The sequence below is a fragment of the Scomber scombrus genome, chromosome 20 (assembly GCF_963691925.1).
Source record: "Scomber scombrus chromosome 20, fScoSco1.1, whole genome shotgun sequence".
Taxonomy (NCBI): domain Eukaryota; kingdom Metazoa; phylum Chordata; class Actinopteri; order Scombriformes; family Scombridae; genus Scomber; species Scomber scombrus.
This window is the reverse complement of record NC_084989.1, coordinates 19,347,819-19,370,839: the sequence shown is the minus strand read 5'-3', so window position 1 is coordinate 19,370,839 and position 23,021 is coordinate 19,347,819. Positions and strand designations below refer to the sequence as shown.

General features: G+C 37.4%; 1 protein-coding gene across 1 annotated transcript; it reads right to left on the bottom strand.

Annotated features, from left to right (window-relative positions):
* Nucleotides 1-559: 559 nt before the first annotated feature.
* Nucleotides 560-20,654, bottom strand: LOC134002176 (myosin-IIIa-like). Its single transcript, XM_062441463.1, has 6 exons — nucleotides 20,487-20,654; nucleotides 17,706-17,840; nucleotides 10,029-10,133; nucleotides 9,731-9,830; nucleotides 3,683-3,759; nucleotides 560-709 (listed from the first exon to the last, which is right to left on the bottom strand). Exons 1-6 carry the CDS (start codon nucleotides 20,652-20,654, stop codon nucleotides 560-562), a joined length of 735 nt encoding a protein of 244 aa, XP_062297447.1.
* Between the last annotated feature and the right edge of the window lie 2,367 nt (nucleotides 20,655-23,021).

Genomic DNA, 23,021 nt, shown 5'->3' with positions numbered 1-23,021 from the left:
TGATGCAGCAATCTCTATATTTCAGTAGTTGGAAACTTCTCTCACTCTGACAGCTGCCTCTGTCTCACTGCAGGTTTCTGCCCAGTAACATCTTGTATTGCAGCTGACAGTGTAGCAGCACCTGTACACTATAATATTCTCATCAGATATCTCTGTGGCTATAACATGACTGCCTCCCAAATATTCCCTCTTTATTTCTGTCACAGGGAAGAGCTGTTCTGATAGCATGTCAGCTATCAGAACAAACTGAAGACTTAGGATTTTCTTTTTACACTAATTGTAATTTAATCATTAGTGTCTTCAAACGCTTGATTATGTGTACAGGCAAATGTTCATTTTGCCATAATGAAGAGTCCTAAGTTCAGTAAACTATAAGTCAAGTCAAAGTCAAATATTTGTGAATCAAACTTTAACTTTAAAGCACTCATGACAATCATGAAGGTACAGCAAGAAGGTTGGATGGAAGTTTAAAGTATTTATCAAGCCTAAATTAAAAAATCACAGACAGTGACTGGTGCCTGATAACAATAGATTATATTATTTTAGGTGTGTTTGAGGCTCACCTTGGTATTTTGAAAAGGGCTCTCATTGGGTGGAGATCAGACAATGGTGGATCTCCATCACCCAGCTCTATGGCCGTGATGCCCAGGGACCAAACATCACAACGGGCATCGTAGGTCGAGTCCAGCTGCTGCTCACATGCGATTACCTGCAACACAAAACAATGAAAATGGAAAATATAAAAAAGGCTTTGAAGAGTAACTTTGTGACTAAACTGAAGTAAAAAGGGAGCTACTTAGATGAGTCGTGTTCAGTATGACTGTAGGAAGGAGTGTACAAGGAGCTCTGACGGTGAGTCCCAAAAAACGCTTTGCTTAAATAGCAAAAGATTGCAATCATATATATTCCAATAGATTTTCATAATTATTTTAGATTTAGGTTCACCAATTAGGCTTTAGGTTCACCAATCACCAAATCTGAATTTCTCAAAATGTCTTGATTTCTTGGGGTTTTTTCATCTCTGAAATTACTGATTAGACTTGACTTGACCAGACTTGGCTAACAAAATAGGACTGATGTTAAATTTTGTCTTACTTATTAGGGAGTCAATATTCATGTATTGTTCATGGATTTTTCGGCAGCCCTTGCACACACACACCATATACTAAACAAACATCTAACAGAGAAAATGTCAATGTGTTGCTCATTATCAAATGAATAGATCCAATTGTAACAGAACTCCAAACACACAATCTCATCAACATCATCTACTGTGAGCAATAAAGTGTGAGCACACACACACACATACACACAGTCTATCATCGATGTCCTGAGGGCAACATGGTACCCAGTCAACAACATGAATCATCTGAGGGGGAGGTATGAGTACACAAAGCTTCGCATACACACACACACAAACACACATCCAACATTATTGTTAAATGTCCGCAATCAATTTAATTTGTATTCCCAGTTCTCTGTAGTGATGTGTGATGTACACACACAAGCAGAAAAAGACAAATTGTTACCACATTATGAATTATTAGACATTTGAAATAGAAATGTACACATGCAAACACAGTCCATGGAGAAAAACACAAAGTCCCTCACTATTTTATCAAATCAGTCCCTCTAATGTCTATTTTTGTACAAAAAATTGATCTAAATGATAAACGCTTGCACAAAAAAGCCAAATATATAGAAGCTCATCTAAAATTTGTAAAATGTGCAGATATGACACAACTTACCCCACAACTCAAAGTTATAAAAGCAAATCCTCTTTAAAAGGTAGTTAGGACCACATCCAAATAAATACCACCCTGTATATTTTCCAGAACTCTCAAAGACGTCAGCAAAAAGCTTTTGTTGTTATAGCATTACACTCTAGCTCCTAATTTAATGTTCTCCCTCCTGATTTACAGAGGACAACAATTTCAATGCTTTCCAGTCTAAAGAGTCCGCCTTCATCATGTTCTTTCTTTTAAGTTAGTTGATGAAAATCTTACTCAATTAAAATTAAAATCCTTGAGACGGCCTGAAACGAAACGTCACGCAGTTTATATTCTAATTTGCAGAATTTGCACAGCATGCAAACCTCATGTAAAAATGCCAAAATTTTGACTTGGTAGAAGGGTTGAGCTAGGTTACTTTATGGAGGTTAAATCAGGCTACAGTGTTTACATTGGAAGGTAATATAAAACCATAATTAATTAAAAAGCGTAAGGGTGGCTGTGGTGAGGAGTATATGTTTACCCATCATATCCCTTCCAAAGGTTTCTAATGGTTGATCCAGTCTAGTCCTGATCAGTGTGTTGAGGTTAGGTGAGGTTAGGTGTGGGATATCTCTACCTTTTGAGGTTTTCCTGAGGTCTTGTGGTTTGGATTCAATAAAATATAAATGAAAGGTGTTTCCTCAATAACCTCAAACATGCATCTGCTTTTACTGAATACTTAGTCCCAAACATTCAAATATAACAAACAGTTAATATTTTGATTATTTCAATAGTGACTATCTACTCACTCAGGAAGTCAGGTCTAAAGTTTTGTATCCCCTAAAAAGTGGGTGTCTTCTGGCAGGGCGTCTTAATTTTGTCCAATAACAAATGACTTAAGGATGGTTCTGTTTCTTTATAACTTGGGTGTTGTTGTCTTTGGCCATTGTCTCTATATTCACAGATATTCACAGAAGTAATCTTAGGACACACAAAAATGTCAGAGGGGGCAAGAATGACAAGGACTCAGACAATTTGAAACCAATTCAAAATTTAAGCAGTTTGTCTAAACCTAGTATTTGAAATGTTGGTAATAACCCCTCATCGCACATGAAATCTCTGAACTATGATGGATGTTTTCAACTGACACTTCGGGTAATGGTTTTACTGTTTATCTTTGCTCTGTCTCCTGGGAGAGACAGTGATTATGTGACTGAGTGTTTTGCCCTGTTGGACTTTTTTAAGTGATGTTCCCTGAACTCAGCAATGACCTTTATGAGTATGATGTATTACACACTGTAATGATGTCAAAAACGAAAAAAATAAGATCCACAATTGAATTATTCGTTAAACCTGATGTAGACGTGTGTAGTCTGACACTGCTTGTGGTTTAAAACAATAAAACATTACACAAAAAAACATCTTGAGGCCACATCATAACAGTGTCAATTTTAAGCTTTAGTATGCCACTTTCATTTATCATGACTTATTTTTTGATACACTTGTTGTTTTCTGTGTATATCTGTAATTGCAGAAAGAAAACACTCCCCGAGGAAACAAACATTCACTTCATATTGTCCCTTACGGAGAGATAAAATAATAGTTCTACTAAATCTGAAATCACATGCAATCTTATGCAAAACTAAGAAAATTATTCAAATAATGTTTCAGCCCTTTAATCTGCCATAAAAAGTGCAGGACAAGAGGATGTGACTGGGTGACTTATTATGTGTAATACAGGTATAACATCTTGATGTATAGAAGGTACAGTCCACTGCTGGTGCACCGAGACATGATTAGATGAGTAATGAATGATGGAGGCTGTCCATTCCCTCTTGTTCATGAACACTGTATTTGACAATGTTATCTCATTGATGATTATTAGCTGTGGCCGACTGGGATCTGCTCCAGGCTAATGTAGTGGAAAAAGAAAGGGCTGTGGGAGTGTTTATAGGCCAGTTTTACTCTACCTCTGGAGCCATCCAGAACGGAGTCCCCACAGAGGTGTTCCTCCTCAGACGGGTATTTGTCAGCTGGGCTGAAACACCTGCAGGGAAGAGAATACACATTTTAGCCATTAGCCTCATTCTCAGGACAATGGAGACAATTTGTAACATCTCAGTAACTTCCTTGACATATTTTTTTTCCTTCAACAAAGATCAGTCTGGTAAATGTGATGATCTGTGAAAGGGGAAATGTTGAACAGTAAACAGCAGGGTACTGCACAACAGATATGGGCCTGAACGAATCTCAGAGCTTTCTCGTACTTTACTGATAGAGCTGTCACTATAGTGACAAGGAGGAAAAACAAAACACACACATACAAACAGTACCATCAAGCTGAAGTGTTCCCCCCCTGCAAATGATAGATTGCTTTGAATTACAAATTCTTATGTGACTGTGGGTGATTTTGGTAGGCATTTCAAGAACAGCATTTGAATACAATTTAACTGTAAATAGGCTTGAGAAGCTGGAGACAGCATCTTACCTCCTCTCAGGACATGATACTATATATCTGAGTGATTTATTAGTTTACTGTATGTTTACCCCCTTAACAAGACAAGAGGACAATGTTAGGACAATCCTGGTATCGAGTCAGAGGGAGATAAATTGTGCACAAAATGGGACTGCAGAGAGAAACAGAGGACATGTATGTCCCTATGTGCATGCATTAATGCGCGTTAAAAAGCTTGACAAGGAACATGCTGACCCACAGTCGTGACTTCACTCCAGTCCAGACAAATCAGTGTTACACCACAATGTGATGTATCCCAGGGCTGGCTCAGCTGAAGCAGCAGCCAGATCAGGAGCCGCAACCAGGACAAAAGCAGAGCCTCGAGACAAAAGGCTCCCCACAAACAAAAGGTGATCTACTGATACACTGCATGCTGCTACAGGACATTATCTCTGTTTGTGTGCAGGATGTTTTTACATGAATCTGAATTACATAGTTTCTGCATTTTGCAGAAAGTGTTTCAGCAATCGGACACACAACATTAAAAAGCTTAGAGGAAATGCATTCTAGCAACAAAACACCCAGATGGTGAAATGCTCAAATCTGTTCAAAACATAAAACAGATATGTGCACAGTCCTTTTTGCAGAAACATGAAAAACATTTATACTCCATAAATATATATTTTAACAACGTCAGCAAAAGGCCTTTCTGTGCACTATTTTGTGAAGACTTTATAGCCGTCAGTACGGTATAGTAACATACTGATGCTCTGAGGGAGCTGGTGGTTTAAAGTCAGCAGTGGAGAGAAATGCCAGGAGAAGAGTTGCAATGCAGTTCTGTGGCAAACATCAGAAGGGATTAGAGTAGCGTGCAGCAGAGGATATATGCATAAGGCTTACACACACTCATGTGCTGTCACTAAACAACAGAGCTGAACCACAGTAGACCCACAGTTTTACAAAGATTTCCAGAAGTGCACATGCTGAAACCACACTGTCCCTGTTAACTCACAATTATCTGATCAAACTTATTGTTACACACATGCACTCACACACATATAGTAGCTGTAAGATATATAAGGTATATCAATTTGTGAGGATGCATATACACAAAGAGCTCCCTATTAAAGCTTTTAAAGCCCCTCTCTTTCCACTACATTAACCCTGAGTGGAGCCTGGTGGGCCACACTTAATAATCATCACAGAGATAACGCTGTCGATTAGAATATTCATGAGAGACTCATGAACGAGCAGCTCCTTTCATTCTTCCGCTGCTCTTTTTGGGTCCATCTCTTTGCGATTTTGTTTCCTTGCTGGTGATGACTCACTGCGGGGGCTTTATCTCTTCAGCTGCTTAGTGTAGCGTACGCCCCTCCACATGAAAAACCATTAATCCCAGCATGACGCAGTGCCTGCGTGTAGTGCAGAGGATAGCGTGAGTCGCCCCCTTTTTTTGGTTTCGTCACACTGACTGCAAGTTTTTACACACATCTTGCTTCTTTCTAAACTGCTGCTCCTTTTTTTCCCCCTTTTCTGCTCCTGTCTATTTTTGGGTACAACGTATATCTGTCAGGAACGGTAAAGACTTGCAGACTGGTAATAACAAAAGATGTTACACTTTTTTTTGTGCCTATTATTCTCTCGCTCTGGAACAAACTCCGATATGGGCCTTTGCTCTTTGAACACTACTTAAATCTTAAGTCGACAAAGACTTCATTGGCAGATAATACCGCCTCGTCTTATCAGCTCAGTTCACTACCTTCATCTCAGGTGAAACAGATGACATTTTAAGCAGTGTCTTGAAAGGGTGACAAATTCAGATTTACAGTGAACATTTAAATGCAAGTCAGAAATGTTTTGCGTCACAGAAGATTTAACTGTACTTAGCTTCAGAATAGCAGTGCTTTGATTTAAATACTAATGTCAGCAAGCTAATATTGTTAGCAATAACGCTTCACCTTAGTTAGCTAACATTTGCTAGTGACAAAGCTGAGACTGATGGGAATGTTCCTAGTTTTTGAAGGTATTGGGTCATAAAGTGTTGGATATGTTAAAAAGTTGACCTAATTGTGCTAGATGAAATGTTAAGGGATCACCAAAGTTATTATATTTTCATCCTGAGGGGGGACATGACGCTACAGTAAATGTAGTTCCTAATCCCCCAGACTCTATCAGTCTCCCTGTGGTGTTACAAATGTGCTCTTACAACTTTTAAAACAACTTTCTTTGATTTGTCTTTATTTGAACCCATTCGCTTATGTTTCTAATGTTCCTATTTGTCTTTTTTTTTAAAGACATATGCAGAAAGATTCTTATTTAACAGCGATCCATCCAAAAGTGTTTCCACATTTCACTCAAAACTGCAATTGTCAACCTCATGTTATCATTAGAGAAAAAAATCATTGGATAACCAAAGTCACTAAGATTCATCCTTAGAGCATTAAGGATATCTGTACCAAATGTTGTGCCAATCTATCCCACAGTTGGAGAGATAGTTAGATTTCAGTGGTGGACAAGCAGACAGATACCACTAATGGCTAAAATACAGGTTTGGGTGATCACATAAGGAGATAAATAACATCTGAAAACATCTGAATTATGACATTTAGCTTTAGTTTTGTCATTTTAGCTTTCTTCCACATTGCTACAACATGGTACTAACTGCTAATCCTAACCAGGGTGACAGCTTCAACTTTATACATGTATTAAACATGATAATGCATATTCTACTTTTTCTGACTTCCACTTTGTACCTCTATTCTTATTCTTCACAGTTGTCTTTAGTCGTGTCATATTTACAATTAAGCATTTAGTACCAAGTCCGTGTTTCATTGGACACCTTACTGTTTCCTATCACACTACCCTTCCTGACTCATTCTGTATGCATTTGTTTTAAATAAAGATCATATAGCAGCAAATATGCATTCTCACAAGATAAGCTAATGCAGTGATTAATCACAGTTTGCAGCGATTACTCTAAGGTCACAAAATAAATGTCATAATGATTTATTGGTCATAATGCTACAACTTTAAATGTAATTACTTCCTATCTGGGTTTCAGGAGCTGCTCACTATACAACACACACATAGTAAACTGAGAGTTGAACTTTGGCAATGTTTTTATATAATAAATTCCTTTTCAGATACATTTTTATAGATGCTGCACCCTTCGTATCTTAGACTTTCATTGGGTAGCCAGAGAAAGAGCAGATAGTTGATAAGATGTTCTGAAGCAAACAGGAATCTTGATTGTGCAGTTGTGAAACATCACTTCAAATAAATAGTCTCATACATGCAACATCTTCTGTGAGACCTAACAGACTTTCATAATATAGGCTAATTGAATCTGTAATGATAAATCAAAGTTTATATTCATTTGGCATGTTGCTGTTTTTACAAGAATTTCCGTTGTTTTTATAACAAAGTTAATAACCAGTTAAATTAAGTAGTATGTGGATATTTTTTCCAGTGGAAGTAGCTTCAGTTATTATATTACAAGCTCAAGCTGTAAAGAACGACAGATAAACTCACTTGAACATTACAATTCTTTGCATTACCGACTACTGTTTCAAAATGTCTAAATCTGGTAACAACCTAATGTTCGGAGCTACAGTAGATATGTGTGGGTTGAGTCCACTTTTCTCCACATCACTGGTGTGTTAGCTTTGCAGTGGGTCACTGACCATTAGTATCACATAATAGATTCAATTATTTAGATTTATATGATGCATTTCTGCACAGATTTGCTACAACAGATGAACATTTCATGATATTTAAATTGTGTTCAGAACCATACTCATACTGTGAATCTGTATTTAACTGTAAAAATCATGCTCTTGTTGATATCTTACACAGTATTCTACGAAAATGCTTAAACTGCATAACATAACATAATATCAGCCCTAATATTAAGGACCTTATTTTCATGTACTTAGCTGCTAATAAAATAATTGTATTAGTAGATATGTAACTGCCACTCTCATCAAGAGGGACTTTAAATGTCTTTCTCAGGAACAATTTGACAGCTCGAGCCGTTTGGCACTTCTCCACAACCATTAACAAACATTGCATATTAGCCAGTATTAGCATCTCATGAGGGATTCAATTTTGCTGTTGTAGATGTCAGTGATTTCCTGCTGACCATGATGTTAATGGAGCTGCTTTCTCTACTTTCATGACCCAACTGAAATGTTCTTAGACAATGTGCAGTACATTACATTTGTTTTGTACAAGTCCATTAGTACACCCACTAAGGGTGTAACATCATAAAAAGTCTACTTTCTTAAATATACAGCAGCAAAAATGAGACATATGTGAGGAAACCAAATGTAGTGTTGTGTTTAATCCATCATTGAACTGATTCTTGTAATGCAGCACAACTTGCATACACTTCTTAATAAACTAACTATTTAATCTTGGCTCATAGTTATTGTGTTTATATTATGTGAAAACGTAATTCATTAATGCAATAAAAGAAAGCCAGGGTTTGGTTAGGGTTAAGGGTTTAGACATGAGGCTTAGTTTCATGGTTCAGAGGGAGGGTGAGTGATATTTAGGAACTTACTCGCTGAAACTGTCTTAGTGATCGTCTCAGGTTCATAGCTGGCTGACAAAAGTTCTTAGTAAAGATGTTTTAGATGCGTAATTAAAAAAGGCATTAAAATTCCCTCCACAAGCAAATCTTATTTTTTGGCCTGCTGACCATGAAACACCAAAATATTACGAACTAATAAACACATTTCTGAAGTCAAAATACTTTTAATGGGCTCCCTAATCAAGATGAAGACAACACTAAACACTAATGAGACATTTTGGAACTCAAAGAGCAAATTAAATGTGTAATTTCTTGGTTCTTAAAGACTTCATGCTTTTCCTCTTAAAAACTGGTGCAATAAACAGGTGTTGAGAGTCTTGTGTCTTGTGAGGAGGATGAAAGGGTGGCTCAGCTCCATATTAGCTACTTCAAATTCATCCCCTCCTCCTCCTCTTTACATAAGAGTTGTGCACTTTGTGTTTCATGGTTAGGAAAAGGGCTTTTAAGAGAAGCCCACAATTAACAGACTAAATGCAAACCTACAAGCACGTTGAGTGGGGATTTTATTTATAATGAAAACAGGCAGCTGGTTTTTCAGCCCCTGAAGAAACGGCCGTGAGTCATCCCTGGAAATAGTCAGAATCACTTTGCCTATCATGAGCCTTCAATCCAAAAACTATAGCGTGCTGCTCTGAGCGCCTCATTTGGTTAAGAAAACCCAAAAGCAAATCAGTGCAAACACAGAGTGAATAGCAACAATGTCCTCTGCTGTCTGCAGTAGAATGTAAAAGATACAGCTTAATGGAAAAGTATAATCATCTGCCACCTTGTTGGGTTGTGTAAACCTCTCAAGGAAACTAATTAGTGGTGCAATTTATTCGGCAAGCAGCTGAAGGTAATGGATTTGACCCTTTACAGAATCTTCTGTTAAATAGAGCCATAACATGGTTTTCAATGATTAGAGAAGGGGAGTACAAGGAAGACGTGATGTTAAAGCTTGTCTTTTACACAAAGGGACACACTGCATACCAAAATCCACGAGTTTGACCCCTCCATATGTTGTCACTAAGATGTTATTGCCTTTGACATCACGGTGAATGGTTTTGTTGATGTGCAGGTGTTGGAGGCCCTGTGCAAAAAAAAAAAGAAGGGAAAAAAAGGGTTAGGAGCTTTTTCTGACAAGCACCTGCCTCCAAAATGATCCAGTTTAAATGCACTCTTCTTATTAAAGCAATCTATAGAGGAGGAGGAGGTTGTTCAATTCAAATCTATAGTACGCCATTGTCTCCCCACCGGCAGCCGTGCACATTCAAAAGGCCAAACTTACAGTGAGGGCTTCTTGCAGGATGTAGGCAATAATGGCTTCATCCATTCTGTCACCCCTTTTCAGCATGCCTTTGGCCAGATCAGTCACCGAGCCACCATTGCAAAGCTACGACAGAAAAAACACAAAGAAAAGAGGACAATGAGCAAAAAAAGACTCAACATGAGTCAGCACTTATAGCTCATCTTATACAATGTGTAGAAATCTGGGGCAGATGCAGAATTTCATGCAGAGGAGAAACGGCAGGGGATGGAACCGTTTTTGATCGTAAGATTTTACAGCCAGAAGAGGGATGCCGAGAGTGATTCTATCAATCTTTAGCAGCTTATCTTTTAGAGGCAGCTTAGTGGGAGGTGAGAATCGTGCCCATGGAGAAAATGTACATTTTGTGTGCAGGGTTTAATCTACTCAGTGATGACTAAGCAGGGTAAATATTAAGGGTGTACAAATTATCTTCAAATGAAGTACACCCTCTTATGTTTCCAGACAATGCCGAGGTTTGTATAATAAATTGTGCACCATTTACAGGCTAAAAATTCTTGCTGGATACAGAATGTTCTAACATTAATATCAGCTTGAACCCTTTTCTTCCACTCACAGTAAGAGACATTTCATTTTTGTGTCTTTATAGGCGTTTTCTTGTGGTATACTGTGTCTAGATATGGACTCCGCCGTCAATAGCAATCCCACTTGGAAAATTACAGAAAATTACCCAGTGGGTTGCCTTGGCAACAATAATAACCCTTAATTTAGGCCTTTCTTTGGGAGATACCAGAGGTTTACGAAAAATATAAAGCTCTAAGATGTCAATCATTGCGCTGGAAGCTGGTAGTCGACAGAAATTGCAGATTCTCCATATGAACACTGTTTGCAAACACAGACCATGTCAGTCTGTGTGGTAAAAGATATCATCTACAAATGCAGGAACACGCAAAAGCAATCCTGCATCTTATGCTTGTAGTGAGCATTTTGCATTTCAATACATGCACAAAAGAAAACTAAAGAAAATAACTTCTAAAACATTTTGTGTCAGATGGGAAATTTCCATCATATCTCTTCATGTGTTACTTGTTCTTTTATAATTGCACTAATTTCCCACACTTGCATACTGAAAGCTTAATTAGGCAATAAACAGGCAGTGGTGTATGGTTATTGAGGATAAGAATCACTCCCCTGCAGCAATCAATACTAAAGACATTGTGCAGCACATAAAGCAGATTTACACAACTGTGACTTTTTAATGCAGACTCAAAATGATAGGCTTTGGTACACAACATGAGTCTTTTAATGCAATACATTTATTTCACAAGGATATTTAGGGAGGCAAGAGGTTTATCTAGTTCAATGTTTTTTTTGAAAAAAGAGCAAAAATAAGAAATTAACCCATATTTAGATACACTATTTGATTGCACTAGAGAGGGACACGATGCAAATACTATATAATATTACTCTATGGATGATTTACCCTGTCTCCTGCACAAAAGAGCTGACTGGTATAACAGTAGTATCACAACACAAGTATAATATTTGTGGTTGTGTGCCCAAATCACCAATTAGGGGCCCATTTTACTTTGCTGGTTTGTTTTTCCATATTTTTGTCTGATGCTTACCTATTTTTTGTGCTACATATTGCAGCTAATTGAGCTCACCACTGCAAATCTTTCACTTACATCTTACAATGAACACTTTTAATACAAAATCAAACAAAAAAATGCATCCTGACGTTATTATTGATGTCCTGTATCTTGTTGGCAAAAGTAAACTGAATCAAAACATAATCCGATATTTGAGAGTGAAGTAAGTCTTTGACCTTGACTAAGTGATGGCATAAGTTTCTCCACCGTGCCTCGTGTCTGCTTTCTATCTGCGGAGCCAGAGAACTGTTGCAGGATGGATGGCAAGTATCTCAGCTGCCACATGGGGAGCTTAATCACTCCCTCTCTCTGCTATCAGACGTACAGACAAACTGCAGTTAAGCAGAGAATACCGCCGAGGCTTTCACAGACAGCACGGTTCTCTGACAATGAGCCGAACTTGACGTCAGTCCACATCACCTCTGCCATATCACCTGTCATCATTAAATTACACAGAGCAGACAGACAAATCCATATTAATGAGAGGTCCGGTGCCCTAGATTTAACTGAGCTAAACGTTAGCGCTCTCACCTTAGCCTCCTTAGCTACACGGCGCTCACTTACAGAAAGTGATGCTCGACATGAACATTAATTATGTCAGATGTGGTGAAGACCTCTGCCAGGTGGAAATGATATATGAACCCTGCTTTGATTTCATTCATGTACAGATTAATACAGATTTCCTAACTTTTCTATGAAGTGAAAGCTGGTGTACAGATATTATGACGTAACTAGTAGAAGGTTTCTTTTCTGAAACATCTCTATGATCATAATATAGACGAAACAAACCACTTATTCCCAATAGATTGCATGATAACTAACAAAACTGTAGCTCATCAGAATATACAGTACACTAGCGGGTCAAAAGATGACTATGTAATAAATTAAATCTGGTCAAATAGGTCATGTTGATTTTGAGATAAAACTCCCACTTTGTTAAGAAACAGTAAAACGTAAAATGAAGACTTAAATACACGGTCGCCCATAAAGTTGGAATAAAATATTTTTTACTTCTTCTCATGAAATGATTGTGACAATGTGATTTATTCTTGATAGATAAAGTGTATATATTCTCAAAATTGTATTGATCAATCTCATTATACCTGGCCAAAGGTGATTACTGATGTGTATGAATGGAAAATAAAAAGAGGAATGTGTCTGAAAACAAAATTATTCCAACTTTATGGGCAACCGTGTATTGAATATGGACCTGTGTTGTAAAGAATTGTCACTTCAGATTACCTTCAAGATCAGGATTTTGCCATTAACAAGATTTCTGTATGAAGGTACTTTAAAAAAAAAAAAAAAAAAAAAAGTGTTAAAACCAATACAACCAGGTGCTATTTATTTACTATTATCCCCAAAAGTGGACTGCAAAAAATATCCAATAGAGAACTTCCAAACTATAACTGAGTAAATATGAATTGTTTGCAATTTGCAGGTAAAAGCAGAAAGAAACCAGTAATATAAAAGGTCTGTTAAGATCTATGTCTTACATCTACATATGTGTTTCCACAGAGCTGTCAGTTTTTCAAAGAATAAAACTGAATACGCTGAATATTAAGTGGGATGCTCTCCATTACAAATGAGGTCAGGTGCTTGTTTAGTCATGTAAATGAAAGGAGTTGATCAAAGACGGGTAAAAGAAGTGGATGAAACAAACATAAAGATGAAACAAACAGGGCTGTCCCCTCACCCAGGCCTGAGACACCACTGCAGCCTTTAAACACACAGGTGCTGACTTTTTTTAATCTTTGATGTACTTTTCCATGCAATTATGAATCTATATTGTTTTGCTTGTTTACTGTCACATTAATGGAGTTGCAGCACGTGTGCTGCACTGAGTGATGGTTTGTGTTTCTGCGTGTGTGACAAGCTGGATAGTCTCCAGAGAAAAGCGCTCCTATTGTTACTTTGGCCTTATCGTTTACACAGGCATAATAGCCGAGGTATCTACTTTCTATCTGTTTATTGAAACGTCCCAACAAGGAATACGATTTTAAACCTCATTGGAAATTAATGACTCCAGAGGCCTGCAGCAAGTGTCAGGACAGACACTATAATGCACGAACATTTAATATTATTTTTAACTTCCAATATGTGTGTGACAAACCTACAATGTAGTACAAAGATATAAGATAAACAACACTGTCAAAAATCACTGTCTGGTTTCAGTGGATATGATTGTTTTTGGTTGTTTTTTGCAATATAACTACAACCCAAAAACATCATGTAGTTTTAGTTGTATTTACAAATCAAAAACTGATTGAATTATCAAATAAAACTAAATATGTGAAATAAGTGAATAAATGAAAATTTGATTAATTTGATTATATTATGTTTTTCAGGGATGATGCTCATTAATTTCGTTACTTAGTTAGTTTTCATCTATGTCCCTGACCAGATGTTAAAGAGGCGTGGTGGTGGTGTCTCAACAAACTTTACATACTCCATTGCATTTCTTCAAAAAGTCTCATGTTCTCAGTATTGCTACAAATTCCCAAATCACATTAACTCTATAGCCATTAAATCCCTCTGTAAGCATCATTTAACAAACTCTGGGTCTGCTGTCATATGCTTCTTATGTTTTTTCAGCCACTGCATCTTAAAGACATGTTTGATAAAGTTCTACAGAGACAATTTTAGTTTTGACAGGTTCAACTGTCTCTATGAAGCTCTAAAAATGCTGGTGCATGTATGGTGATGATGAAGGCCCCTCTTGCTGTTATTTCTTCTATTTCTTAATGCCTGAGCGCAGCAAATATTTTATTTCCCTGTACACATTTCCTTGGAGGTGGTTACATTAGCAGGTGACTTACTCCCTTAAATACATCCAACCAGTCTAAGTTGCCACAGGTGGACTACTAAATCCACTAAATCCACTCTTAGAATTGATTAACAGTTCAGCTTTGATTTGTAATTGTTATAGCGAAACTACAACAATAGATGTATTGTAGGTTCTCAGGCCATGTCATACATTCATTATATACCAAAGTAAATAAATATACTCACTCTGTAATATGTAGTGATAATGGGAGGCTTGTCCAGCCAGGTTGTAAAAATGCCAGCTACTTAAAAGGGTATGTTTACTGAACTGGACAGTCACTATATACCCAAAGTAAGCTCGTTTATCACTTTGTGACAAAGAAGATGATCACAGAGAGGAGAGTCGTTTCCAATGGAAGTGCCAAAAAGGGTTTGGATTACTGAGCCTGTCTTTCAATTTGCCCCATGTTGTCACTATCAAATCTCCACTGTCATCAGAAACACACTGGAGAAAACACAAGCAGCCAAAGCTGATGAATTACAGCTCACAGTTGGTTCACTCATGGTATCTGTATAAGTTCAAATCTGGCTTAGATCAGTGTTGAGGCAAAATCTCTGAATGAAGATGTGTCTGCCTTTTGAATATAAGTACAAAAGATCTATCAGGTGACAATGTTGGAGTGATGTGTTCTGTGGAGTAGTTAAAACAAGGTGTCACAGCCGAGATCAGGTGTTTCTGGTCTAAATGGACACACCAGCTTGCCCATGTCATTTGCTACTCCCCACATTATTATAAAAGATTGTAACAATACAGCAGTTCAATTTGGGTCCACCAAATTTAATTTAGGGCTCAAAATGCAGTACAGCCACATAGTAACGCAATTTCAATTTGTGACTTGGTGACTCATTTTTGCATAATGGAAGAAAAGATACATGTTTGAAAGGTGAGCTTTTAAAGGTTGTACTAAAAATTGGCCTTCATTTAACAGGCTCTTTATATGAAACATCAAGCTCACAAATGAAATGCACATCTAAATCAGATTTTTATTTCTAATTAGAGAATAAAATCCGCTCCATTATCGCTATCTTTGAAGTATTTTTAAGGTCTCTGGGAGCTAAATTATAGCATCATACATGAAAGCTTGCTCCTGTCTGCCCGCATCCGCTATCATAAAGGAGCACACTACAGAGGCAAAGCCAAAAGCTCCTGGACCCCAATGAGAGGATAACAAAGTAGAGGATGCAATTTGTATGAATTCTGTTCATAATGAGCGGTCTGCTGTCAGTCCAGGGCAAAGAAAGGCTCATCTCTGCAGGATGGAAAATTACAGTTTAGAAAGGGGGGGGGACAGTAACCATGGTGAATGACCACCTCACTCACTGCTTTCCTGTCTCTTCACTGCTAAACCCCATGTGCATCTACTTCAGAGTACCCTCCCCATCACCTCCACACACACACACACACACACACACGCACACTGCCTCAATACACACATCCACTTGCTAAACTGTCAAGCAGTAATTTCAGCTTCAGGATTAGCCACCAGATTTAGACTGCTGGCTGCAGAGTTTTGCAAGGGAATTTTTTTGAAAGTGAATATGCAAAGCACAGAAGGAAACAGAGAGTAAACAAAGTAGAAAAGCTGAGTGGACTCAGATTTCACCAGATTTCTTTTTTTTCTTTGCAGTAATTGAGTCCTGACAGATAAATAAAACCAACTGCTAACACATTTTAAAACCAACAATCACTACAGTGCAAAATAAGACCTGCCTTATCAGATTAAGGTCTTTGTTTTCCTATACCGTAGGTTGTGTTCTGATTATTCAGCATCTTAGATTGTACTTGATATCCTGGGCGAAGTAATTGTAGGGTCCTCTGCAAAGGTCAGGAGGAAGGACAGCGATGAAAAGGGAAGGAAACACAAGCTGGAGAGGTGAAAACTATCTACTGGGTTAGCATAACACTGCGGCAATTGATGCAAAGCCCACTGAGCTTGGATTACAGAAATATGGACACTGTGTTCTAGCACTGCTGCAGCCGAATAAAGGAACAGCACCATGTGGAGGGTAGTTAAAAGAAATGGTCATTGCTTTTTAAGGTGCAGGCATTAGATGTTAGTTTATTAAGACCAAAGAGAGAACATGTTTGCATTTCTCTTTTAACCAAAACCAAAAACCAATAACTCAGGAGATTGTTAAAGTCACTAGCATTCATCTTATGAGGATGATGAATATCTGTAGCACATTTCATGGCGATACATGTGATAGAATAGATATATTTCACTTAAATGCAAAAATGATGCTATATATGGAAAGTTATGGGATCATTAAAGTCAGTGGCCTTCATCCACTTCAGTCTGTTCCAGTGCTGTGAGATTTCCTTCTGCATTATTTCTTATCAAACCTCTTAAGTCTGCTGATCATGTTTACCAGATGTTTTCAGGTTTGTGCGACTTTCTATCAAAGCAGGAACACAAATTACACAGTCAGAAAGTCAAAAGCCAAAGAAAACCGACATTTGCCGCCGTGTTGTACCCCACAAACACTTTCCTTCTCTAAGGTTGACCTCCATTACATGTTTGTCAGGAGCCTGACATTTCAAAAGCGCTACAGCAGGCAATGAAATATGAAAGATGAAGAACTGGAGAGCTGGAGGCAAGTCTTTTTTAGATGTACAGAAAGCTGCAGCGGCACCACCAAGTTCAGGTTAAATATCACAAATGTACACATGGATATAACCATTGTTGTATGACAGTGGGTGCAAGATATTTTTGTTTAAAGTTAAAACATTTTACATATAAAAACTGCATAACTAAAAAAAAAAAAAAAAAAAAAAACAACAGCTACGCAAAGAGACATCTTGACCTTTGTTCCAGCGTGCCAGGTGTATAAACTAATTCAATGAGACAGACACTGTAAACAGAAATCTGTGCTCTCAGCAGGGCGCCTACAACAAACAAGCGATCCCCCACCCCCACCCCCACCCAACATGTCTGTAATGCTAACTGGCCTGCAACCAAATCCCTAGGTTGCCTATAAGTAAACTCCAAGACTGCCTATAGTAGCTTAGTGTTACATAATCCCTGGTCAGATTTGGTCACCGCGACATAAACCTGGCGAGACTGGCTGTGTGAAGTACAATCAGACCTTTAATCTTCATCTTCATGATCTTTGCTGCACGGTATAGCTCCACCGGTATACACGCTTAGTCTTTGTCAAACATATTGGTTGTGACAAACATGCGGTGGCTTTTCTGTTCCAATATAACAGGTGATCTTACCTCCAGTACTAGCCACAACTGATCCCCACATTTCACATCCTTCTTGTAGTACATCCCGTAGAATTTGACTACATTGGGGTGGTCAGACAGAGCTTTGAGGATGTTGTACTCTGCTTCGATCTCCTCATCGATGTCCTGCAAAACAAAGGACACACATCAGTTAAATTTACAGAACAGACTCAGTTTGTTACCTATAAAGTCATGATTTGATCATGTTTAAATGTTTCTGTTTTGAGATACTTTGTGGTGAAGAAAGCGTGAGGGAAAAGATTGAATGGTGGTGATACCAGTTTTCCAGTTTAAAGGAATTATTCCCCATTTTTGGAAAAATGCTTATTTTTTTACTCATATGTCAATACATTAAATATGAAGCCGGAGCCAGTATCCTGTTAGCTTAGCTTAGCGTAGCATAAAGACTGAAAACAGGTGGAACCAGCTAGCCTGGCCATGAGTTTTTTCATTGACACAAAAAGTGTTAAAACAAGATGTTCAAACTTTGGACAGAGCCAGGCTAATTGTTTCCTCCTGCTTCAAGTCTTAATGCTAAGTTAAGCTAACCAAATCCTGTTTCCAACTCAATGATTAAAAGACGTAGATGTAAAAGTGGTATTGATCCTCTTGTCTGAGGAGGCTTATCCCTCTAAGCACACTGCTGCTGCTCTTTAGGACAGTTTGTGAAGTTTCTTTTGTCGACTCTGGAGTTTAGTGTGGGTGGAAAGGGCAAATCCACAACATCTTAATTATAACAATTATGGGTTTCTTTTCTGCTGTATGATGCTGCAAGACAGGATAAATTTATATAGAAAACACTGAGGTAGACCTGATAAATGATCAAGATCTGCAAAATATATATATAAATATATTTAACCCTCCACAGACACATATTCTTTGCATCCTGCCATGACAAAGGACATTTAAAGCTTTTTATGAACCTATCATATAACAATATTCTGATTTACTATGATAATAAACAGAATTTGTGTTGAGGTTAGTCTAAATTCATCACATTTTTAAGAGATGAGTACAGATTGGCAATGGCAGTCTAATAACTGAAGCAAAAACACTTGACAGTGTTTATACAACTCTGTGCTTTTCACCAACACAAGAAAACATCACAAATGTTCTGCTGAAATGCTTCATGAATGTCATAACCTGAAACCAAGCATACCATATAGCATATAAAAGCACTTGACTTGCACTGTATGTAACAGGTCTATACGTTAAGGAATCAACGCTGTGATTAAAATGATAGTAATGATGGTCCTCACAGCCTAGTGGTCTGTAGATAATCATTTCTCAATAATGAGAAACTGTAACAACTTCACAAAAGACTAATGAGACTTTCATTAAGGTGAAGGCTGGATTTAATAGATGAAAGTGGCTCCTCATTAGTGCTGCTAAATAAGCCATAAAGTTCACTGTACCTTAAAAATAGACAACAGTGGAGGTATTATCAGTTTATGCAGGACATAATGACATCTAATTTCTCTAACTGGTGTTTGGGGTAAAACACAGAGGCTGCATGGCAAAATAAAGTATGAAAGGCTCCATTAATGTCTGAAAACAGTCACAACTGATTAAGTTACATTTCGGTGTTAATCAAAAAAATGGATAATGTGCAATAAAAAAATCTAAACAAATTATCTCTTTCATTGTTCCTCAACAATTTCCTTCCTGTGGATGGATCAGTCCCACACTACCACCAGCAACATCACATGAAGTTGTTGCTCTCTCTGTAGGCCACATTTCGCCTCACACAAGCTGTACGCTGCACAAGCAAAACAGCCTAAAATTATCAGAGTACCGCCATGATATGCTGCACTGATAATGAACAATTCATCAGAAGCAATTTGCTCCAATAATGTGCTGATGTTTGTAGATGGGAGAATAATTACAAGAAACCCCTTTACTAAATGTCCTGTGTGCAGAGTAAAGCCGAGCAGGATGATGTTTATCTTGCCAAGGGAGGGACTAGTGAGTCATCCACTATGCTGACGATGGATCAGATCTATCAGAGATCTTTGAGCATGCTTGTCTAAACTTTTCACACCTTTTAACCTCTAATTTTAATACCCTGATTAGTTTTCTCTACATGAAAGGACTCCTTATGTTAAAGTGGAAAAATGCATGAAAATAAATGTTTTTGTTACTGTTTCAATTTCCATTATAGCATCCTATTTCATTTTTTAATGTAGGTTAAGGCATTTTACCAAATAAGCCATAAATAAACTATGAATATGATTATTTCTGGATGACATTGCTCATTCAAATCATATAGCTCATCATATTTTTATTTTTTCTACATATGCGTATGTTTACCCATGCATTTTGTAGAGATTAAATGGAATGAAGTTTAAGGTGCACACTGTAAGACTGAGAGTAAAACTAATGTACAAATACTGAGTGAGCAAAACAAACTGTAAGGTTACGATAGATCAAATGAGACAAGAATTTAATTTGTGCTAGTGTCTAAATCTGTAATATACAGATGCTGTAAATATGAGATTTTTAGGGCCACAGGACAGTAATTGGTCCACCTTGTGCTTCCACTAAAGGCATAAACACACCACAAGCTTATAGCTGCATTAACATGCACTGACTGCAACATGTGCATGACTCAGACTAAAGACATTATCCAAACAGTATAAAATATGCAAACTTCAGACTACACAAAGAGACATTGTTTTATAACATACGATTTGGGCCTAAATAAGATGATATGCATGTAAGATATTGCTTGAATATAATTTAAAAAAGAAAACATCCAAAAACACCACTTACATGGATAGGATCCAATATCTTAACTGCTGCTTTACTTCCATCAATTTTGTTAAGCACTTTATAGACTTTTCCATAGGTCCCTTTGCCGATTGTCTCAATGATTTCCCAGGCGTCACTTGGATCTGGAAAGTTGTCAAAGACAATCGATTTCCCTGATTGTGGAAACATCTTCAGGAGAGATCTCCTATGGAGAATAAACACAATGGTCACTGTATAGATATCAGAAAATACATAACTCTGAAAGGGTAGTATACAAACTTACAATAAAATCAAAAACACATTTGTAAAGATAACATCTATGTAGGATTCCTCATATTTAGTTTTTTATTACTTTTTGAAAAAAAATCTACTTTTTATGTATCTTAGTCATGAACTAAACTTATATGAAAATATACCATATTTGACATGTTTTGCAGGAATATGCTTCTGTACATGATGTCCATCATCACCATCCATGTTAGTAGCAGGGTCCATCATTTTTGCTTAGTATGCAAATACACATGCAATGATTCAGATTACAGAAATTAGCATTCTGTTAGCCACCAGGTAATGACTATCATACCTTAAACGTCAATTTAAGACACATTTGACAGATTACCTTTCTGAAAAGTAATTTACCTTTGTGGCACATTTTAAATTAGACATATGTGCATGCCCTGTTTTGACCCACTGGGTACAGAAAAAAGTAAATCACATAAAATGAGTGGGTGGTGTATTGTTCTAAAGTCCTGTCATGCTGGTTTGTTTGGGAATTAAATTGAAAGCAAATCAAGTATTTAACTAGAGGATAATCCGGTGGTGGCTGCATAGTTGGGGGTTACTTTACGGTTTTAGGGGATTTAACAGTATAGCAACACTGCAAAGATGTATGGTGTTATAGTGTTAAAATATAAATGCTAAGTAAACTGTGAACACCCTTTACTTCCATTTAACAGAAGTACAGGCAGTAAACACGTGGTGACCTCCATTTACATCTAACAGTGTTTCTGGATCTCAGACAAAACTTTGAAGGCTGGTTTGAACTCAAAGTGTGTTAAATTCCTCACCTATGTTTCACTGTATGTAACAACAAAAAAACCACAACCAACTCGTCTATATCTGGAAAGAATGGGTATACAGTTGTTTCTTGGACTGATGTCACTTGCAATTTTATTTTATTTAACTTGCTGTAGCTATGTGTTGGATACATATACGTATACATTACACTGTTGCAATGTTAGTTGATATTATGACCTTTTTGGAGCAATAAGTGGCTCATGGTGAGATCAAAAGGGTTTTATTATGTGGGGATTAGGGAATCATAATCATAATATACTGTATGCTTGTAGCTATTGATAGTAAATGCCAAGCCTCCATTTACCTCATCTAGGCACTCAGTAATCTGTAGCTTTCTATAATTTAACAAATTGGCATTTCTTCCAATTTTAAGACTGCAACATGTCTTGCTCTACAGTAAATGCTAATTTTAAAACATCTGATCACTGACAACTCCTTAATTGATGACTTTGCAATATAAACATCCCTTGATATTTAGTTTCTGGTCTACAATCTCAGAGGGCTGTGTGTTTCCTACTTTCAGAGCTATTCAGCATCTCAATTTCAAAAGCTGATATCTGTTGCCCCGTGCTGTTTTTCTGTCTGCATTTGGGTCACAAGGAACTACTTAAACACAAAGCTATTCATTTGGAGTAAGAGGAAAAAAACAAGATTAAATATTTGTATGGAAATGTGTAAAGGAAAGTTAGTTAGAGCAAAACAAAAAATATGTAAAGAGAAAATATTACTAAATCTTACACAAACACCTCCACAAACACACCCACACAAATACACACCTTTCATAAATCCCTTAAAACAAGTGTGCCTGTTTCTGCTTTCACAGTTTTGCATTCAAACTGAGTCCACACAAACACCCACAAAACTAAAACCACAATAAAAGCAGCATAAATTAAAACAAACTTACATTGTCCTCTAAATAGGACGTTGGGCATTTTGGAAAAGTAATTAATCCATTTCTGTGTAAAAGGTTAGCATGAAAGCTGTGGCAGGCTAGTCCGGCCTGCCTGGGACTGTGAACCACAGAGGAGGAGCTAACGCAAGCTAATCTCACTAGCAATTCCCCTGCTCCAGGGCTGCCATTGGAAACCATCTCTAAGTGGTAGAAGATACCATGGGATTACCAGGAATTAGCCACTGTTGCAGCATGAGCCTTTCCTCATATAGACACCCATTCATACACAAAGGAAAGCTTGTTAGAAAGCCTTAGCACACAGTGCTGCAGGGGGCAATTCTTCTATTCATTGTCAGTGGTCACTTTATATATGTACAGCTACAGGGTGCTATTTTAGATTCAACTCACAGCTGTTATTTTATCAAAATACATCGTGATTATTATGATTATTTAAATCCTTTTGATTGAATTACTGTGAATAAATCACTCCAGAGTGAGGTAAAACTGGCACACTGAGATTATTTTACAGAGATATTATCAGTCATTACCTATGCTCAGCAATTAGACTCCTATACATACATTCCCAC

Excerpts from the sequence above, each read along its gene's own strand:
- LOC134002176 (XM_062441463.1), bottom strand. The coding sequence starts at position 20,654 with ATGTTTCCACAATCAGGGAAATCGATTGTCTTTGACAACTTTCCAGAT. Across the intron at positions 10,134-17,705 it reads AGTTGTGGCTAGTACTGGAG|CTTTGCAATGGTGGCTCGGT; the intron begins GTAAGATCACCT and ends TTTCTGTCGTAG. Across the intron at positions 710-3,682 it reads CGTTCTGGATGGCTCCAGAG|GTAATCGCATGTGAGCAGCA; the intron begins GTAGAGTAAAAC and ends TTTGTGTTGCAG.